This window comes from Colias croceus, chromosome 24, assembly GCF_905220415.1.
Source record: "Colias croceus chromosome 24, ilColCroc2.1".
Taxonomy (NCBI): Eukaryota; Metazoa; Arthropoda; class Insecta; order Lepidoptera; family Pieridae; genus Colias; species Colias croceus.
Window position 1 is genome coordinate 5,474,659 of NC_059560.1, and position 20,510 is coordinate 5,495,168.

The 20,510-nt window shown below is 31.7% G+C and overlaps 1 protein-coding gene across 1 annotated transcript; it reads left to right on the forward strand.

The window, feature by feature from the left end:
- The first annotated feature begins 541 nt into the window (after positions 1 to 541).
- On the forward strand, positions 542 to 13,088 carry LOC123702792. The gene is made up of 3 exons (XM_045650591.1): positions 542 to 996; positions 7,094 to 7,221; positions 12,106 to 13,088. The coding sequence occupies exons 1-3, from the start codon at positions 597 to 599 to the stop codon at positions 12,286 to 12,288; spliced, it is 711 nt and encodes a 236-aa protein (XP_045506547.1). The 5' UTR covers positions 542 to 596; the 3' UTR covers positions 12,289 to 13,088.
- The last annotated feature ends 7,422 nt before the right edge of the window (positions 13,089 to 20,510 follow it).

The following is a 20,510-nucleotide window of genomic DNA, read 5'->3' on the forward strand; positions in this document are numbered from 1 at the left end:
ATATTTTTAAACGCTCAAAATTTTTTATTGAAAATATAATATGGACTTTACATTTCAGAAATTCACTGAAAGATAATTTACAAATATGGATGCACTTATATCGTAGGTACATACAGGTACATACTCATATGTATGTTACTTTAATTTTCAATTACCTCTTGAACAATTTAAAAAACATAATAAATACATCCTCAAATTTATTATTGGTTTTCATTATTGTCAAGTAAATTCAAAAAAATCTCATTGTCATTGTGTCACCATAGACCATAGCGCATCCAAAAGCGAGCGATCTAACTTCAACTCACGACCTACGAAGACAAGCAAACAATTTTCCATTTCGCTACACACTCACACAGAAGCAACACAAAATGGTGCTTTCGCATCGACCGTAAGCATCCTAGACTCCACTCACTCCCCAGCGATCGCGCGTACAATACACTCCAGTTACTTCAATGTGAACACACCTCCAGAGACTGTACCCCCGATCCAAGAGGCACAATTCTTTTTATATCGTACATAGCCTATAAATACGCGGCAGCAGTCAGTGCACACACAGTCTTTTTTATTACACCAACCATCGTGGTTCAAAGGTCAAAATGTTTGGAAAAGTGCTCGCATTACTTCTCTTGGTTGGTGTGGCGTCAGCTGATGATTTCGGGATGAAATTCTTAACGAGGGTGTACGAAGACTGTCAAAATTCGAACGGCATAGTTCCATGTTTGAAACGGAAGGCCATATTGTTTTTCGATCGAGCTGCCAGGATGGAGTCCATACCTTTGATAGATGGAGTTGATGTTGTCAAAATTTCGGATGTTGAAGAAGTTGCTAATAGTGAGAATGATATAGATGCAAGTCTGCCGAGGAATCTGGAGAGCAAAGACGAAGCATTGACCGAAATGCTATGGGACAGGGTTGCTGCTTTTGCTAACTCCAGGACGATTCAACTGTCACTGCCTAAGATGACGGGTCAGGAACTCAACAAGGGGGTGGAAGAAGGTAAGCCAATGCCTTTATAATAGAAGTAAGTCACTGTATATGCCTAATTATAATTGTAAATATCACAGATGAAGGAGCAATGTATAATAAAAAAATTGAATACATCACAATTGCATGATGTAGTACACTTAATAAGATCACTGTAAACATAAATATTCAAATAACATTATAGTAACAGTAATATAAACTTTACTTTTGAGTTTAATTCAGTTTTCAGCTTGATTCCTGTTGATGACAAAATCTGCTCTAAAATTTTCTCTTCATACAATATATAATATGTATATAAAGCACGGTTTTCTAGTAATATAAGACATATATTATTTTTGCCCTACATACTAACACAATCATTTTATAATTTCCCTTAATATTGGAAAGTAAGTAATCTTAAATGACCTACATTCTTATCACTACAAATCACTTTAATAAGGTAACAAAAATTTAATAAATTCACCCCTAATAATCAAGAAGCATGTTGACTTAACATTATTCTAACCCTTATTTAAATAAGGGACGTAAACAAACATAAATTGTTCAAAAACGTATTAATGAAATAATTACCTGAGGGTAGATTTCTTAGAAGATAATGTATTTAAATTTGGTAATAGTTTTATGGGACAATTTTTCATGATTTTTACGTATACGGTAAATAATGTAAAGGCTGTGTTATTTATTCAAATTGTGAATACTGAATCATCTATGTATATAAAAATGAAACCCGTTTTCCTTGGTCACGGCATCACGCGTGAACGGGTGGACCGATTTCGATAATTCTTTTTTTATTATATTCCTTGAAGTACGAGGGTGGTTTCTATGTAGAGAAAACGTAAATATGTACCACGGGCGAAGCCGGGGCGGACCGCTAGTTGATAATAATAATACGTTTTGCATGAATTGACTTCATTTTAGGAAATGATCTAGTTTATCAGCTATGAAATATTTATGTATCTGTCATGCGTAAATCTAGATCGAATGAAAATCAAAGCTTTTGATCTTTATATTTTCATATTTACATTTAACTTTACTTTGTTGGTAACATATTTGTTGTTTGTTTTAGTTCAACTATTTTAGTAAACGTTAAAATAACCCTAACTAACTCTAATATGTAATTTAGTACTGATTTTAATATACATATTCTGTTAAAGCTAGCGAAAAGGCATCTATTATTATTATTTTTTTTATAATTACATATCAAGGAAAACAACCCTCCGATTAACCCTTAGGGTTAACCCCAAAGGGACTAAGATTTGAAAACAACATTCAAAGCCATTTCATTATTTGCTAGTATCTTAGTATTATATTATGTAATCTGTTTAACTGTAGTACATCACATCTCAATACCAAATTAACATCGTAGTAAACTTGAAACTGTATCTTAGATCCAACACTCCAAGGCATAATATCTTATTGTAGTGCTAAGATACTACTAATCTCCGCCCTTTAACCGTGTCCTGAATTCAAAAGCTTTCTCCAGCTTAGACAGTGAATTCAAGAGGCTTTCGCGCTTAATTTGTTCACGATTTCTGCCTTACGTCTTAAAGCAGTTTTATTTCCAGTGTGGGAAAATGACAGCGCTATACAGGTTGTCCCACTATTGGTATACTAAGCGTCAAGGGACTTGTAGTTTTGCATACACTGATCACGTAAAAAATACTTAAACAACAAAATTACGTCAAAAATTGTTTGCAAAATTTTTCCTGAAAATCCATGTTTTCTGCTCTAGCTTCGCGCAGCCGTCATATACCGCTTCTCTAATGTGAGCATTTTGTCTATGAAAACATAATCTTAAACGATAGCTCACGTGCTGGTGAGAAAAATGGGTGGGTTGCTTGTTAGGGGTGTACACATAGAGTTTTAAGAATTCATCTATTTGAAAAAAAAAATGCGTCTGGAATTTTATAAGTATTTTTTACGTACTCAGCGTATGCAAAACTATAATCTCCTTTGAGCTTAGTATACCAACAGTGGGACACCCTGTATAAGTCTTCTAGCACCGTCACTTTCCCACACTGGAAATAATACTGCTATAAGACATCATGGTAACCCCTATTTCGATAAAGCACGTATTGTAGTGGTAAGAGTTTTGAGATATAATCTTATGTTGAACGTGATTTTGGTCATTAGTTTGGGAAAGCCCGTATAATCACAAAGTCGCTTTCTCTGTCCCTATGTCCCTTTGTATGCTTAAATCTTTAAAACTACGCAACGGATATTAATGAGGTTTTTATAATAAATAGAACGATTCAAGAGGAAAGTTTTAGTATATAATTTATTAGGTTTAACACAAAGTGGGCGAAGCCGCGGGTGGTAAGCTAGTACTCGTATATAATAATAGTTGTACTTGCGGAATAAGGCTAAGTATTTACTACTTTTATGTGATCAATTATTAATGGAGATGAGTAATGCAATGGTACTTCATACATAAATGGTCTTTATGCGTAGAACAGTTTCTGGAATAATGAGATTTTACCATGCATACTGCAAATGCAATAAGATTATAAAAATAGCATAATATTTATCCTGCGGCTGCATTCACGTAGTACTTACAATAGCTAATCTGATATTCCATCCAAATATTTCCATCCAGATATTCCATCCAAAATGTTTTCATTCAGATTCAGTCATTTTATTGTAGTTGAGCAACATGAGCCTGGTAGAGATCGCTACCTAGCGATAAGGCCGCCCTTTGCTGTTTCTGTAATCTTGTCTTTGTTATATGTGTTTATGTATTTTTTTAATGCAATAAAGTATAATAAATAAATAATAAATAAATGAACGGTAGATAGCTTGTTTTCTTTTCCAAATATTCAAATTTCAAACATTATCATTTGTAATTGTATCTACAACGTTAAAAGCCATATATTAACATATTAAATTCGATAGATTAATTTATGAAATAAGATAAAGATTAAAAGGTTCTGCTTCCATATAATCGTCGTAACATGAAAAAAGAAAACTGAAAGTTTGAAATAATTTCCTGTCCATACACAATATACAAATCCAATTAGTTCCAACAATAAATTCTTCAAAAAAAATTACTTTTACGATTGTCATTATTTTAAATACGGTCGATAAAACGCAACAAAAACGAAAGGATGAGCCGTGAACCACGACATTGCATTTTTGAGAAAGTGAATCGTAATAGACAAATAATGATTTTATTGCTCTCATTAAGCATTATATCGTCTTGACCTCTGTAATAATGGTGATTGTATGTCATTTTCTTGTTTTATAACTTTTTTGATGATTAGTGAGTGACTCTCCTTGATTTTGGTTCCATTTTTATTTCGCTACACAAGACTGATTAATTATTTTGTGTCATGATCTAATTGAATCACTAGAGATCTCTTTAAGAATACTGGTATACTTACTCTACCATCACAGTATATATTTAATAATATTTTGCATGTACACAAAAACGCCGACTTACACACAAGAGTAGGAGATAGACACTGTTATGGCACAAGGAACAGAAATAGAATTGAAATGCCATTTTTCCGATTAGCTAAAGTTAAAAATTCATTTATGGGTCAAGGTATACGCTTTTACAATAGAATTCCTCACAATATTAAAGAGTTTAGTAGTTCTAAATTTAAAACTTATATAAAAAATGTACTAGTTCAGAGAGCGTACTACAGTATTCAGGAATATATGGACGATAAAAACCCATGGAGGGTTGTCGCGTAAAAACCACAGGACAGTTCTTTGTATATTATGATATATTATGTATTTAGATATAAGTTACATATTATGTAATATCGACATGATTTTAAAAGAGCAACTATGGAGTTTCTTGCCGATTCTTCTCCATAGATCACTGCTTTCCGAACCGGTGGTAAATGTTAAAATAATTATGTAATGACGATTCGAAAGTGCTACTAAATAGTAGTCTAATTGAATAAATGAATGTTTCAGTTTGAGTTTGAGTTTGAATTATAGGCGTCCAAACTTTAACCACTAGCAGTCCGCCCCGACTTTGCCCGAGGTAGATGTTTACGGTTTCTCTTCATAAGAACCATCATCGTTCTTCAAGGAATATTATAAAAAAAAGAAATAACGAAATCGGTTCAGCTGTTCTAAAGTTATGCGCTTACCAACACATTTTGGGATTCATTTTTATATTATAGATTGATTTGACTGTGTAAAACATAATGTTATGGTAATTTAAATAAGTGTGAGTTCCGTATTACCCTTTAAGAATGTGTGGTAATCTATGGAACATAATATTCTTTAGAGCTACGCCATTTAACTCAATCAACATAAACGTTACCTTTATTATCCCAAAATATCAAAACTTCACACTATTCAAACCACATAAAAAAACACTAAATTAAAACATACATGTCAATAAAATCATGCACAATAATAACTACATCTCATACGAGAGAAAGGCCAATTACCCCATTAAGATGCACACAGTACGAGCATCCATAGTGCAGAACATGAGTGATCTTATTACACAAATCATTATGTGTAATTGCTACCCATTTCATTTGAATTTTTATTGTAATTATACGCCATGATATTCAGTTTGTAGTAAGTTCAGAGAATTTGCAAATTGCATTTGAAAAGACAAAAAATCGTGATCGTAATAGTACTTGGCATTCTTGAATAAATGTCAATGAAATTTTGACCGTGATATAATAAATATTTAGATCTAGTTAATAGTTATGAGTATTTTGGCACTAAAAATTAATACAAGTACGATGTGGATAAAAATACTTGAAGGTTTGCCTATACCTATATAAACTACAATTATAAAAAGAAATAACCTTTTTTATATTTCATATCACTAGGACGTATTCACCCACCCACCCACATGTCATACGTACTAACTTACTCACATGCTCTGCACAAACACACACATTCACAAACACATACACACACGCAAACACACACACACACACGCACACACACACACACACACACACACACACACACACACACACACACACATATGCGAACAGATACAAGCACACAATATTTATAACGGGAATGACTTCTTAAAATTGAAATATTAACTTTAGTTTGTCCTTTTTTTTGTATAAACAAAGGTATATATATAGATTTGTTTTTCCTTTTATCTGTGAGTTTGCAGAAACATATGTAATATAGATATAAAGACTGGGAAGAAACTGGCCTTCGAAACACAGTTTACCACTAGTTCGAAGGTCAGGGTCTGAACATAATGCTGTACCTGTTTCTTGAAAAATAAATTTTTATTTATTTTATTTATTTTATTTTTTTTATATTGCAACCTGAATAATTATTACATTATTACAAGTGATCATGTTCATGTTATATTTTGGCAATTAAGAGGTAGGTATTTTTCAGTCTGAATGTAAGAAAAACTAAACTATGTAATTTTTAATAGAAATAGATACCAAAAGTAATAAAATAAAATATGTGCATTTTATATAATAACCATTTATTTGCGTATTTATACAATCGGAAGTATGAAACAAACTATTATCATCACACCTAAATATCCGGATTCGTTTAAAATCAACATTTATTACACATTTCACTTAAATTACATATTATATACCATTTAATTACTAGTTTTCCACTTTCAGTTAATTATCTGAATAAGGAAGTTACGGGTATATTTATAACAATAATTAAAGTAAATATTACGTTTTGCATGTTGGCTGAAGTTGGCGTGGCCTTATTCTGAAAGGAACGAATTTTTTTAGTGACTTTATGAAAAAAAGAAAATGTAGAGCTACTTTATTTTAGAGTTGTTTCAAAATGAACTAAAACTCTATGCGTTTATAATATACACTACGTATTCGTAATTCGTATCAATAATTTATTTCTTGTAATATACCCATAATATTTGAACTCCCTTTTTTACAAACCTATCTACCAATTATAGTTAAATCTAAAATTGAATTTTAATCTTAAAATGAATAGATTATTATTATTATTATATTATTTACGATTATGGACTCATTTTTAACCATCGTTAAAAAGAATAATAGAGGTCGTAGCGGATTCGTAGCATACACTTATAACTTTTTTTTGTATTACTTCTGTCACAAGATTCCATAAATGAACATAATATATGTAATTAAAACATTATTAATTACAATTCCAGGGCGAGGGAAGATGAAGAAGATGATGGGGATGATGATGATGGGAGCCGCTATGAAAATGGCCGCCATGATACCAGTGGCTATGGCTGGTCTCTTCATTTTAGCGGGAAAAGCTCTTATTGTTTCAAAGGTATGTAATTTTTAATTATTATTGGATGAGTAGAGTATTTGTACGTTTTTAAAATATTTATAAGTAACTAGCTTTCCGCCCGCGGCTTCACCCGCGTTTTCAAAGAGAAATCCGCATAGTTTCCGTTCCCGTGGGATTTCCGGGATAAAACCTATCCTATGTCCCGGGGTAAAAAGTAGCCTATGTACTTTATGTACGTTCTCGGGTATCAAAATATCTCTATGTCAAATTTCCTGCAAATTGGTTCAGTAGTTAAGGCGTGATTGAGTGACAGACAGACAGAGTTACTTTCGCATTTATAATATTAGTATGGATATAAAGTAAGTTTCAAAGGCATCTTAATTCCAGTAGAGACAAAGCTATCGAAGCAAATATTAATGTAATCTATATTTGTTTATATTATGAAAAACTTTAATGTACATATCACTTTATTGTGAAAAAAACAGAATAAATTGTCTTTACTAACAACATAACTTAGTGAAGAAAAGTACAATCCGTGATGGTTGAAATACTTATTGTCTGCGTCTTTTTCTTTCATGAAACTGTTTAAAATTTCATACCATATAACATTTATATAAGTGAATCCTGCTGAAATCATAATACATATTTTATATATAGGGGATTTACTATTCCTAATTATTCCTAACTCATCGCAAAATTCTTCAGTTCAATGAAATTTGTAAAAACTTGAAATAAACCTTTGGAAAGATTTCTCTACGAAAATAGCCCAAAACGAAAACAAAAGGCAAAAGTAATTCGTGATCTATTTAATCTATGATTAAATGCACTGATTACAATCAGAGAGAAAACGTGGAAAATGTATAAAGAGCTCTATAGTGGCTTTGGCCGTGGGAATACAACGTCTATGGCAATGAACTAATTGTATGGAAAATTGGGTTAAAACGCATACTATTCTTACAATGATAAACACAATGTTAAATGGGGGAGAGGAAATGCACTTTTTTGAAACTAATATTGTTCAGTAGATTCCAATCTTTGAATTAAAGTTTTCAATCTTAAGGCTATAGGCAAATATTATGTTTCATAATTCATTGCCCTAGCCTAAAGTTAATTATAATAATATATAATTTACCTTTGTAAAACTCCATTAAATATTATTTAGTAATAACGCAATAATTAACCGAACAAACTTAATTTTTTTTAAACCAAATTATTCAAATCAGAAATTATACTTGTATTGTATAGGGCTTATAACATCACACTGAAACTACGAACTACAAGAACGGAGCATCAATGAAAAATGTAAAATGTAGCAAAAATAGGGAAAATAGTCCTCTCGAGAGCAGACGAAGTAATACATATAAAGATCTTAAAATGAGACAGCAATAATACGGATAAAATTAAAAAATTAAATCAAAGTTGTGAAATTACAACACCATACTGTTCCAAGATTCTTAATATTTTCTCTACTAGAAACTAGAAAACATCCTTCACTCGATACATTAGCAGGAACTATAGATTTCTAATGATGTTCTTATAGCCTGTATCGAATTGGTCTCAATGACATTGCACTTGGTGACTTGCCTTGGAAGTAGAACAATGATGTGAACATAATATACTATAATAGGTGCTATTGTTGGAAATGTGGGAAGTAACATGAGTCGATAACTCTCGCAATTATGTAGGTGATAAGTGCCTGTTGACTTGATAGCAATTTTTGCGTTATTAGTGTGTTTGGTTTTACAAATTTAAAGATTTAGATTTGGATGTTTGATGTCATTTTAAAGGGTTTATATGGCTCGACATGTTGTTCATAAGGATTATCTCATTATTTTTTTTATATTCATTGCTATTCCTTCTCCTATGTACATGGATTTTTCAACTTTACCGATGTAATATGATTCTTCTCGCGATGCTTTTGATATTCATTGTTTTCTTTTAAACATCAGTAAGCTACGGATATCGTATCGATAAAGATATACATCCTTAATTCGTTGGTACTTCGTTTATTTTTCTGGACTTTTGACGAGATACTAATCCATTTCATAACATGATTTTAAAATGCCTATAAAAATTTAAACTACAGCTCGATATTTATAGCTTTTTATGTGAAAATAGGAGTCTTTAGTTTAATTATTAAATCTTACTTTTTACTTCTAATATAAAGCTTAAAACTGTCAGTTAACACAAAAGCTACAATCTCCATCCTATTACAAGAATGAAAGGCACTATAATACATTTTCTAAGATCAAGCCAAAGATAAACGGACATTTATTTACTACCTAGGTTTGCTAGACTTTCACCATTAGCATAGAACATAGAGTTTTGAATTAAGGTCTAAAATTCCATTTATCTTGCTAATAATAGCTGTTTCCTGGGATTATATTTTATCTCATTAAAATATATGATGCGTATTTTACTTTCCATGGTAGGTACCAGCTTTCAAATAAAGTTTTCAGAGGTAACAAATCCAAAAAAATACGGTTGAATTGTGATCCTGATTTGTCCTCCTTTTTTGAAATCGTCTGAAAATACGAATTGTCATTGTGTAGGTATGCTAAAATTTATAAAAGCTATTTCTTTTTAATTCAAGTTATCTTTTACAAGTGTTTCAATCGAATCCCCTAAAAACTTAATAATTACGCGTTGAATAAACATTCAAATAACTATCGAAGTGACAAAAATTTATATTTATATCCGTGTAATTTGATAACATTTATCTAAATAAAGCGCGCAAACCAAAATAAATGTTACATAACAACAAACTTATCAAAAGCCGGCTATTTCTGTCCGGCCATTGACACCTCGGATAACGAACCGCAATTTTAAATCTTATTACAACTGCATAGGGTTTCAACTCATCCACTTATGAGATTTCAACAAGAATTTAATAAGTGTATGTAGTGTGGCCTTCGGTGGTCCATTTACGTGCCCCTGTTCACAGTAATCTTGTATAAAGATTCGGTGTTGCTAGATTATAAATATCCCAAGATTTCCCAAATTCTAGGGAGATATCTCTCTTAACTTTTCATTTAAAATAATTGCCCATGAAAACTCTGGTATGTTTATAAACACTATAAATCGTTTCAAGTTTCAATAAAAATCAAACTACAAATCTATTTCCCCAAACATCGATGTTATTCAACACAAAATAGGTTCAGATAATATAATGAGAAAACAACCTATTATTTACCCAACAGTTTCATCTGCAACAATGCTTCATAGCCCCATTTTTATCTGCCTCTCAAACTATCCTAACAATTTGTGTCAACACTATTTTAAAACAAAATATTACTTCACAAGACGAAACCTCTTCTTCTATTTGCCCAGTTTTAATCCAATTACACAAACACTGCACTATTTCTCCAACGTGGCAACCCTAGCCAACAATTAACCAGTCCACCGCCGTCAGTCAGTCAGTGAACATCTCCCGTCGCTCCAAGTAAATCTCGTGCGGCTTGTAAGTCACCAAGCTGTATGAGATTTACTTAGACTGATGGGAAATCGGCAACCCTGACTCGGATTGGTAAAATTTAATTAAATATATGAAAAATGTTTTATTTAGCTGCCAAGGATTGGTATAAACGGGCATTTTAATTTATTTGATAATAATGTTTACAATTGAAGCCACAATTCAAATAGTTGATGAAAATGTAGAATGTTTGTAGACAATATTTCCGATTCAACTTCAGTCCATGTTGTTTAGCTGTGTGTCGATGAGATTCAACTTCAGTCCATTTTATGTGTTAATGTGTGTCGATGCATCGTTCATTTGTAAAATTAATAAATATTCAAATTATGTCCGAAATTAAATTTTATTTCCTTCATATTAAGTCATTAAAAGAGTATTAATCACAAATTCATAAATAACTTTAACAACATATGTTTAAGTTTAATTATTTATAACAACTTATAATAATTAAATTAAAAAATTGTTTATGTGGACATGCAAATATAATGCATACAATTTTGCAAATATTTACTACACTGAGTAATATTGCATTATTCATACTATGGCTTCTTTTATACAATTAGAAGGAAGCCCTTTCATGTTATACAATAATGTCCCTTGTATAAATAGAATTCGCAACAGATACCTTCAATAAAATAAGAATAGTTTTAGAGTAACATAATTACTAGTTTTATAAAAAAAATGATATAGAACCAACAACTGAAATATTGAATCAATAAAACATATAGGTAAAGCTAAAGAGTTTATTTGTTTGAACGCGCTAATCTCAGGAACTACTGGTCCGATTTGAAAAATTGGTTCGGTGCCCATTCATCGAGGAAGGCTTAAATAAGCTATTTAATATCATCACGTTAAGACCAACAGGAGCGGAGCCACGGGTGAAACCGCGGAGCGCAGCTAGTAATATCTACGATCTCTATATAATGTATCACTCGCTTAATATTCAATCCCTACATTCAGGGTTATCATAGACTATTCAATAAATTTACAGTTAATAATTACTCTCAAAACAAAAGATTTAAAATCAACCCTTGTCACTTTAGCATAACATATTAAATAGCCTTTAAATGTAAACTACGAACTAACTCAAATATTAATTTAATAAATTATACTTCTAGAAGAACTTTTGCATTGGCATAACATATAATTACTAATTACTTTCGTTTTTTTTACATTGTATATTATAACTAGCTGTGCCCCGCGGTTTCACCCGCATTGCTCCGCTCCTGTTGGTCTTACGGTGATGATATTATATAGCCTATATCATAATATACTAATAGCCTATATCATAATATAATAACCTTTCTCGATAAATGGGCTGTCTAACCCCGAAATATTTTTTCAAATCGGACCTGTAGTTCTTGAGATTAGCGCGTTCAAACAAACAAACAAACTCTTCAGCTTTATAATATTAGTGAAGATTCTTATTCATTATGTCTTCTCTTTTCCAGATCGCCCTACTCCTCGCTGGTATCTTAGCCCTGAAGAAGCTGATCGCAGCCAAGAACAGCGGAGGCGGTGGGCATGATAGTCACAGCAGCGGCTGGTCGTCCGGCGGCTCAAGTGGAGGCTGGGACAGACGGTCGTATGATGACGCAGCAGATTTGGTTTATTCCGCCTATAAGAAAGCTTAGGATAGGTTATAGTATACAAGATGTATGTATGTGTACGTGAACTTTTTGGGTAAGCATTTGATGTTTCAAGAAGAAGTGGTTTTATTGGACGATAATACTGAGTATAGTTTGAGCAGAAATTATAAATATAGGTCATTACAATGCTCATTGTGTTTACTTGGTTTGAAACTAACAGAATGTATTTGTTTCATCCAATAAAACAATGTATTCTATGTATATTCAAAGGGTAGGTTACTATTGTGATTTTAAGCGTTTTTTATTGATTTCTTTAAATGATTTTCGTTATCTTTTACTTAACGTTTCTTGATAATTCGGTAGACAAGCCAGAATCGTGACTATTATGAAATGGCTTAAACGAATGCGATAGAATTTAATAAGTTCTGATCAATTATAATGTACAAATTGGAATGAAATTTATATTATGTATAGGCCAGCATTGTATCTTTCGAATACTCAAACTTAACTTGAGACTTTCTTATTAAATTATTATACATAGTTTTGAGGCTTTGAAAAAGATGCAATCATATTATAAGATTACACATAAATTTAAAATTGTGTAAACTTTTAGTATTTGGCATGTATATTATTATAACTTTCGCAAAACTGTATTTAAAAAAACATTGTTTAAAATATAATTTTACTATTCTATTGTCTAAAAAGTATATGTAAATAATAATATAATATTGTACTGAATTATATAAGGCTATATACACATGTAGAATAAACTGCCAATGTACCTTATATAAAATGTTAATTGTTCGAAAATGAACTATAAAAAAAGTATTTTTTATAAAAAGTATTAAGACGAAGTCTGTAAGTGTATACTATAATTTATTTAACTTATTTATTACTTTTTCTTGTTTTGTTTTATAAATAAAAATAAATAATTTAATTTCTGTGTTTTGTTTTCCCCATTAATCATAAACGATAGACCTAAATCGTTATTCTCGGCATTTATGCATCAAATGGAAATCGAACTATTAATCCCTAGCCCTAGCTTTGCTCACGTTTCATCATACACCTTTTTATTATATAAAAAAGTAAGTGTAAATAATAAAGACCCTAATTAATTAAAATATTTATAGTGTGAAAGACATAAAAGTATTAGTAATTATGTAGGTACCTACTTGTTTTGTTGCATTAAAATGCTTTTAAATATTTCAAAAAAAAAGATAATTATTTGTCCTCCGCCACAGTGCAAGTGGATTTGTTCTATCATTCTTAAAAATTTAATGTATGCTATGCTGTTCATATAAACTTTACTTGCATATTATAGTTTTGTATTACAAAGTTGTATCCAGATACTAAATTTATATTCATATTAGGTTTAAAACTGCCAATTTGTACATAATACATATTATATTAAATAATAAAATATCATTGCAGAATTCAAATAGAGGTAAAATGAGCTCTATATTATACTTTAAAACAGAGCCATCTAGCGTTACATAGAAAGTACTACTATTATTTTGCTTCTTTTGTGTCGACAACAATATTGCATTGTCCGTAGTACACACTAATGAATTGTAAAGCGCCACCTGCATACATTATTACAATGAACAATTGAACCATTTTATTCAGAGTGGGGTAAAACTGAAACCTTGTCCACCTAAAAACAATTGAAAAAGTATCAGAATATTAGCTAGTGTCGAAAATTTTTCCCAATTAAAAAAAAAGTAAAAACTTTCTGTCGGATGTGCCATCTGAATAAAACTTTCATACACAATTCATAATATTTATTCACTAAACTACTAAATGTGAAGCTTAAATTTTAGATTATTTTGTACTAGCTGTGTCCCGCGGTTTCACCCGCATTGCTCCGCGCCTGTTGGTCTTCGCGTGATGAAAGCCTATAGCCTATAGCTTTCCTGGATAAATGGGCTATCTAACACCATAATAATTTTTCAAATCGGACCAGTAGTTCCCGAGATTAGCGCGTTCAAACAAACAAACTCTTCAGCTTTAAAATATTATAGATTTAAATAATTTTCGTTCTACTTACACATTCATTTATAACTACAAACGCTGAGTCTTGAAATATAGAGCTTTTCTAGTTAAACGGACGGTGTATATAGTATATACATACCATACATACAAGACATACAGACATACAAAGAAAAGATTTGATTATTTTCAAATTTTAATAATTATTGCTCTACATTTTGCCTCAATTTTATTTCTTTACTGTTTTTATTATTAACTGTTCAGGCATTTCATCGCCATCAGGCCTGTTTGTGGGCGATTAGGCATAGATTCAGTCTAATATTTAGCATGGCATAGCAGAGAGCCTTTTTTATGTTCTATTAAAAATGTAAAAATTATAAGTCTGCTTTGACAGTTCTATTTAAAAGAGTTCTTTAAAGGTGAAAACATCTTTTACATAACAAATAAATACCTAATAGATTTAATTCATACATTACATCCACATAGGTGTTATAGAAACATATTATAACGCAACATGATACTCAACATTTAAATTTTAGGTATATAACACTAGTGGTCCGCCCCGGCTTCGCCCGTGGTACATATTTCGCAATAAAAGGTAGCCTATGTTCTTCCTCAGGGTCTAAAGATGTCTGTGCCAAATTTCATCATAATCGGTCCAGTGGTTAATGAGCCTATTCATTACAATCAAACAAACAAACAAAGTTTTCCTCTGTATAATATTAGTGTAGATACATACCATAGAATATATACGAATATATACTATAACGAAACATTTTCTTTGATACTTTGTTCCTATCAGTCGTTTAACTAAGTATGACCACCAAAACTAAACTTACCTCTATATATTGTTTAGGTAAATAAATGTTACAGCAGCTTATGTTACCTACTGCAATTTAACTTTGTAACCATATTATAAAATTAATATTATATGATAGTAGGTTAATTTAAGTAAAATAAAATAAAAAACGTATAAAATTCCAAAATATATTATTTATCCTGATTTTAAGGATATTATGTGGGCGTCAGGCTCCGAGATTGATTTAAAAGACAACGAAGGCCTCCACAAAATCACTTGGTATTAATATTATTATTGGTTCGCCGTTCGTTATTTTTTAAAGCTTCGACGGTGGCGCCGTCAGATATAAAAATTAAAGCCCAGCTTAAGTACCTAGGTTCCAAACCTAGCCATAGCTAATTTCAAAGCTAGGACCTTATAAAACTAACAATATAAACATTCCTTCCTATACTAATTATCGTCATTGCGCGTAATCAAATGGAAGTGAATGTTTCCTTTATTTACGTGTTTCATGCGCGACTTGCTTACACACGATTGTTCCGTAGTACCTACACACTTGCGTTAAAACACGCGCAGTTTTCTTTGAAGCGAATACCCTACGCCACCAGACGTTTAAATTGTTATAATTATTGTTATAATAGGGTATTAGTAGCTATGCACTTGTTGATATCTTATTTCATAATGAATGGTTTTACATTTTTATGAAACTTGTTGCAGAATTTTGCAATGGCGTCCTGTTATTGCAAAGTACAATAAAATTGTATCATATCATATTGTATCGTATTACAATAAAATTGTTCAGTAAAATTCCGAAATACGTTTTTAAGTGAAAAAAAAAAACAAAAAGATGATTGCATGTGGTTGCAGCGTTTTGGTTGTAATAAAACTTGTTTCTACACTTCAGCGTTATAATTTATTTATTTTCATTTTAATTAAAGCAATTACAATGCGTTAAAAAAGGTCACATAATTTTACTTAGACTTAGATTTACAATAATTAAGCTGCTGATTTTCAAACAAGCCCCGAGCGGCCCAATTGGTCCACGACACAATAGATTCTGTCTAGAGTCATTAGATTCTGTGATTCCGGGGGCTGAGTTATTAGATGTATTTTAAGAATTGGTATGGATGAAATCCTGCACTAAGTTATAAAGTAACATATGTTTTATAAAATGTTATTAAATTCATAATATATTGCACTCCTAAGCGGTTAATACGATATTTTACGCTAGTACGAAAGTATCATGCATGATGAGTTAAGATTATGTTAAAAATAACCACTAATAATATAAATTGGTTTTAGTAATGCGATAAACTGTTCGCACGATATTTTCATTATAGTGTTTGCAAAATTAATCTATAATTGACCTTGAAACATGATACACCTTTTTTTTTAATAGTGGGGAAATCTTCCAAAGATACCCACGGCCCCCGGGGAAGGAGGGAAGGAGCCGTGGGTTATGTCGGATTCTTACCGACTAAAGCCCCACTGTGTTCCGTCGAGCCGCTTTAATGATGGGGCCGCGGGTATTGATTAGAATTCTTCCGCGACAAACATGATACACCTGCAAATGATTATTTTACAATAGTTATAGGTTACTGTAATTACAGTAGGTACCTTGTAGTAATTGTACAGATAGATTTTCGTCTTAAATATGTTTTAATATTTGAAAGAAATGTTCATCTGAAAATAATATAATATCAATGAATTATTATCATAGTCAATGTCCAATAAAATGATTGATTATTTATATTTGTATGCATTTTAAAAGAATTAGAGAATTCGCAAATAATATTTTCCAAGCCACTTTTGTCTTCCTAATAATCCACCACGCATTGATGTTACATAACTTGATTTAAAATTAAATCCGCTATTCCCTATACTTAAATTAATTTAATATTATTATTCGTTCATTTATTTATTAATAAATGAATGAATCCATACTAATATTATAAATGCGAAACTAACTCTCTCTGTCTGTCTGTTACTCAATCACGCCTAAACTACTGAACCAATTTTCATGAAATTTGGTATGGAGATATTTTGATACCCGTGAAAGGACATGGGACTACTTTTTATCAAAATAACGCAATCCCGGAAATCCCACGGGAGCGGGAACTATGCGAGTTTTTCTTTGACTGCGCGTGCGAAGCCGCGGGTGGAAACCTAGTAATAATATAAAATTCTAATTCATCTATAAGATACTCGTTGACGTATCTTACGTGTCACGTATAGCATGTTTACATAATATTTATAAACTTCTGAACTGTCGACAAAAATACAGTTCAACAAAATATTATGCTTGACTGCGTATTCCGATTGTATGCGTATTCCAAATTTATATAATAATAACAGAAATGTACAAAAAGTCGAAAAAAGTAACTGAGGGGTTACCATGATTACTTATAGCAGGATAATTCCTTGTGTAAAAGTTATGGCGCTAAACGACCTATACAGGGTGTCCAACTATTGGTATACTAAGCGCGAAGGGACTTGTAGTTTTGCATACACTGATCACGTAAAAAATACTTAAACAACAAAATTACGTCAAAAATTTTTTGCTTAATTTTTCCTAATGTGAGCATTTCGTCTATGAAAACTTAATCTTAAACGATAGCTCACGTGCGGGTGGAAACGTTGCGGGTGCCTCTACCAATAATAAGTTGTTTTAAGATATGATCAAATTATTTTGATCGTTTCATGAAAAAACCGCGCGTTTAGTTGGCCATATCGAGAAACGATTTATATCGTACATTTGCTCATTTCATGAAATGATTGGCCATTTCACGAAATGGTCGCATTTCGTAAAATGGCCAATTTAGTTTGCCCAGACCGTCGATCTGGCCAAACGTGGATGATCCAATCGTGAAACGTTGACGATTTAACGATCTGGCCAAACTAAATTGGCCATTTCATGAAATGAGCAAATCTACGATATGGCCACAACATGTACATCGCGATACAGTTTACAGTTATCTAAAGGTATATTGTAATTCAATTTATATATATAAAAAATGTGTGCGTGTACTAGTGTACACACGTAAGAAGTGAAACTTCTTTTTCAAAAAAAATAATTTACTATATGCAACATTACAGAAATACGTCGAATCACGCGTGATAGGGATAAGAAAAAGATGGCGCGTAACGAAAAAATGTTACATTAAATTTTTTTCCAACCCTGATAAAGAAGTTTCACTTCAAAAATTTAATAATTCAAAAGGATACAAAAAATAAAGTAGATGATTAATTAATCTTCATCTCTAGATCTATCTAACCATATTATGGTTTCACACAGTTTGGCTTTCACTATGATTAGCTTTAATACAAGCCATCGTGTCAGCATTACATCATAGATTTTCCATACGCTAGAGTCTAGACGATATCAAACAAAAAGTTTCAACAACATTTTAATTGCTGAATTTTCAATCTATCTGCGCATTATTTTTTATTTTTTGCTCAATAACTAAACCATTAAAATTAATCTAATTATAAATTAAAATAAATAGCGTTATCGCTAAATAGCGATAGGGATTTCTTCCAACATATTATATCTTTAATATGCTTACCGAAAACATACCAAGATATTATGTATTGTCGCTTGATCACTGCCTAGCGATAAGGCCGCCATTTGTACATACTTGAATCTATTTGTCTTTTTCTGTGTGTATTGTAAATCTTGTGTGTGTGCAATAAAGAATTATCTATCTATCTATCTATTGTGACATCTGTAAACCCTTCCCAAGCCTATGAGTCGGAACATGACCATAAGCCTCGTGGATAATATGGCCCCTGAGAAAAGTTGATTGCGTTGATAAATTAAATAACTATAAAATAACTAAAATATAAAGGTTATTATTATTCTATACTAATAAACTTACAGCTAGATAAATAACTCATTTATCTAGCTGTAAGTACCTTGTTTTGTAATCTTAATTGGCTCATAGTTCTGTATATTAAGAAATGTTATTTACTGTAATGCTGTATGATTACGAAGAAATAAATAAATAAATTGATTCCCACAGAGATTTATCTCCTAAATTCGTACATTTTTTCATCGCGATCGCAATTTTGTGGTTTCAACGCTTGATTGCCGTTGCTGAATTTAGCATTACTGACTGTTAAAACATTTTCTAGGGTTAGATGATGAACCGCGCTATAGTCACGTGTTTCTGGATTGCATTCCTTGTAGGCATTGGACATTTAGGGCCGATTTTTCAATGCTTGGATAAAACTTATCCGTCCAATAAAGTATTACACGATAATATTAAAATGTCACATAAACTGTCAAATACGGGCAATTAGAATACGTTTTTAACAATGCTTGTATTTGAACACATAGATTAAATGCATTATTAAAAGGCAGGACATAAAAGCTTTATTCTACTAGTATTATAAAGCTGACGAGTTTGTTTGTTTGAACGCGCTAATCTCAGGAACTACTGGTATGATTTAAAAAATTATTTCGGGGTTAGATAGCCCATCGAGGAAGGCTATTATAGGCTTATATCATTATGCTAAACCCAACAGGGGCCTTAGACAAACGTACATAACGCCATGGAATAGAAACTGCTAACGCTAATTATTGACATAAGCTCATGACATTTTGGTAATGGTTCGGTCACACTACCAACGACGAAGACGACCACGACCAAAATTCCAATCTTGCCGAAATTTGTTCAAAATCAATATTTAAATGTCTCATCATTCTAGTACTCGGAAATAAAAAATTTCGAGGTCAATTAATAAAAAAATAGGGGTTTTTTGCGATTTTCGCTGAGACGATAAGTTTATCATACAATCACCTGAACCAAAATTGTAGATCATCTAATTATCTATAAAAAATGTTAAATACATTTTTTTCCAGGAGCCTCCGTTTCTATGAAAAACCTGTTTGTTTATTCATTGATCTCAAAAAAAATGTTTCCAAACACCAATACGACAGGAAATTCTTAAATGTCATTTTAATTATGTTTTGCACAATTTTATTTAATTGCGACTGGTTGAAAATTTTGTTCGTGGTCGTCGTTGTCGTTGGTAGGGTGACCGAATCCTTAGGCAAAACATCGTACGCTTATGTCAATTTCTATCGATAGCGTATTCTATTGCTTGGCGTTTTGACATTTGTCTCGGCCTGCAGGAGCGGAGCCACGCGGGTGAAACCGCGAAGAGAAGATATATTTCTTAAAGTTCATGCTAACAGATAAATAAATGAAATACACCTGGCACATATTACATAGGGCAGTTACATGAACTAGAATTTAAACCAATCTTTTTTTAGGCTTAAACCATCAAACATAACAAAGGACTAAAATCCGATACGCCTTGTTACACGCAAACTATCTGCAAACAATAAAAAAGAAAATCACAATGTCAACATTAAATTTTAAAGCAATTAGAAAATGACGTTACAATGCGGTTAATAATTAATTGACACGTGATACTTGATATTTCACTATCTAGCCGATGAAGATTTCAGTGT

Excerpts from the sequence above, each read along its gene's own strand:
- LOC123702792 (XM_045650591.1), top strand. The coding sequence starts at position 597 with ATGTTTGGAAAAGTGCTCGCATTACTTCTCTTGGTTGGTGTGGCGTCA. Across the intron at positions 997-7,093 it reads CAACAAGGGGGTGGAAGAAG|GGCGAGGGAAGATGAAGAAG; the intron begins GTAAGCCAATGC and ends TTACAATTCCAG. Across the intron at positions 7,222-12,105 it reads AAGCTCTTATTGTTTCAAAG|ATCGCCCTACTCCTCGCTGG; the intron begins GTATGTAATTTT and ends TCTCTTTTCCAG.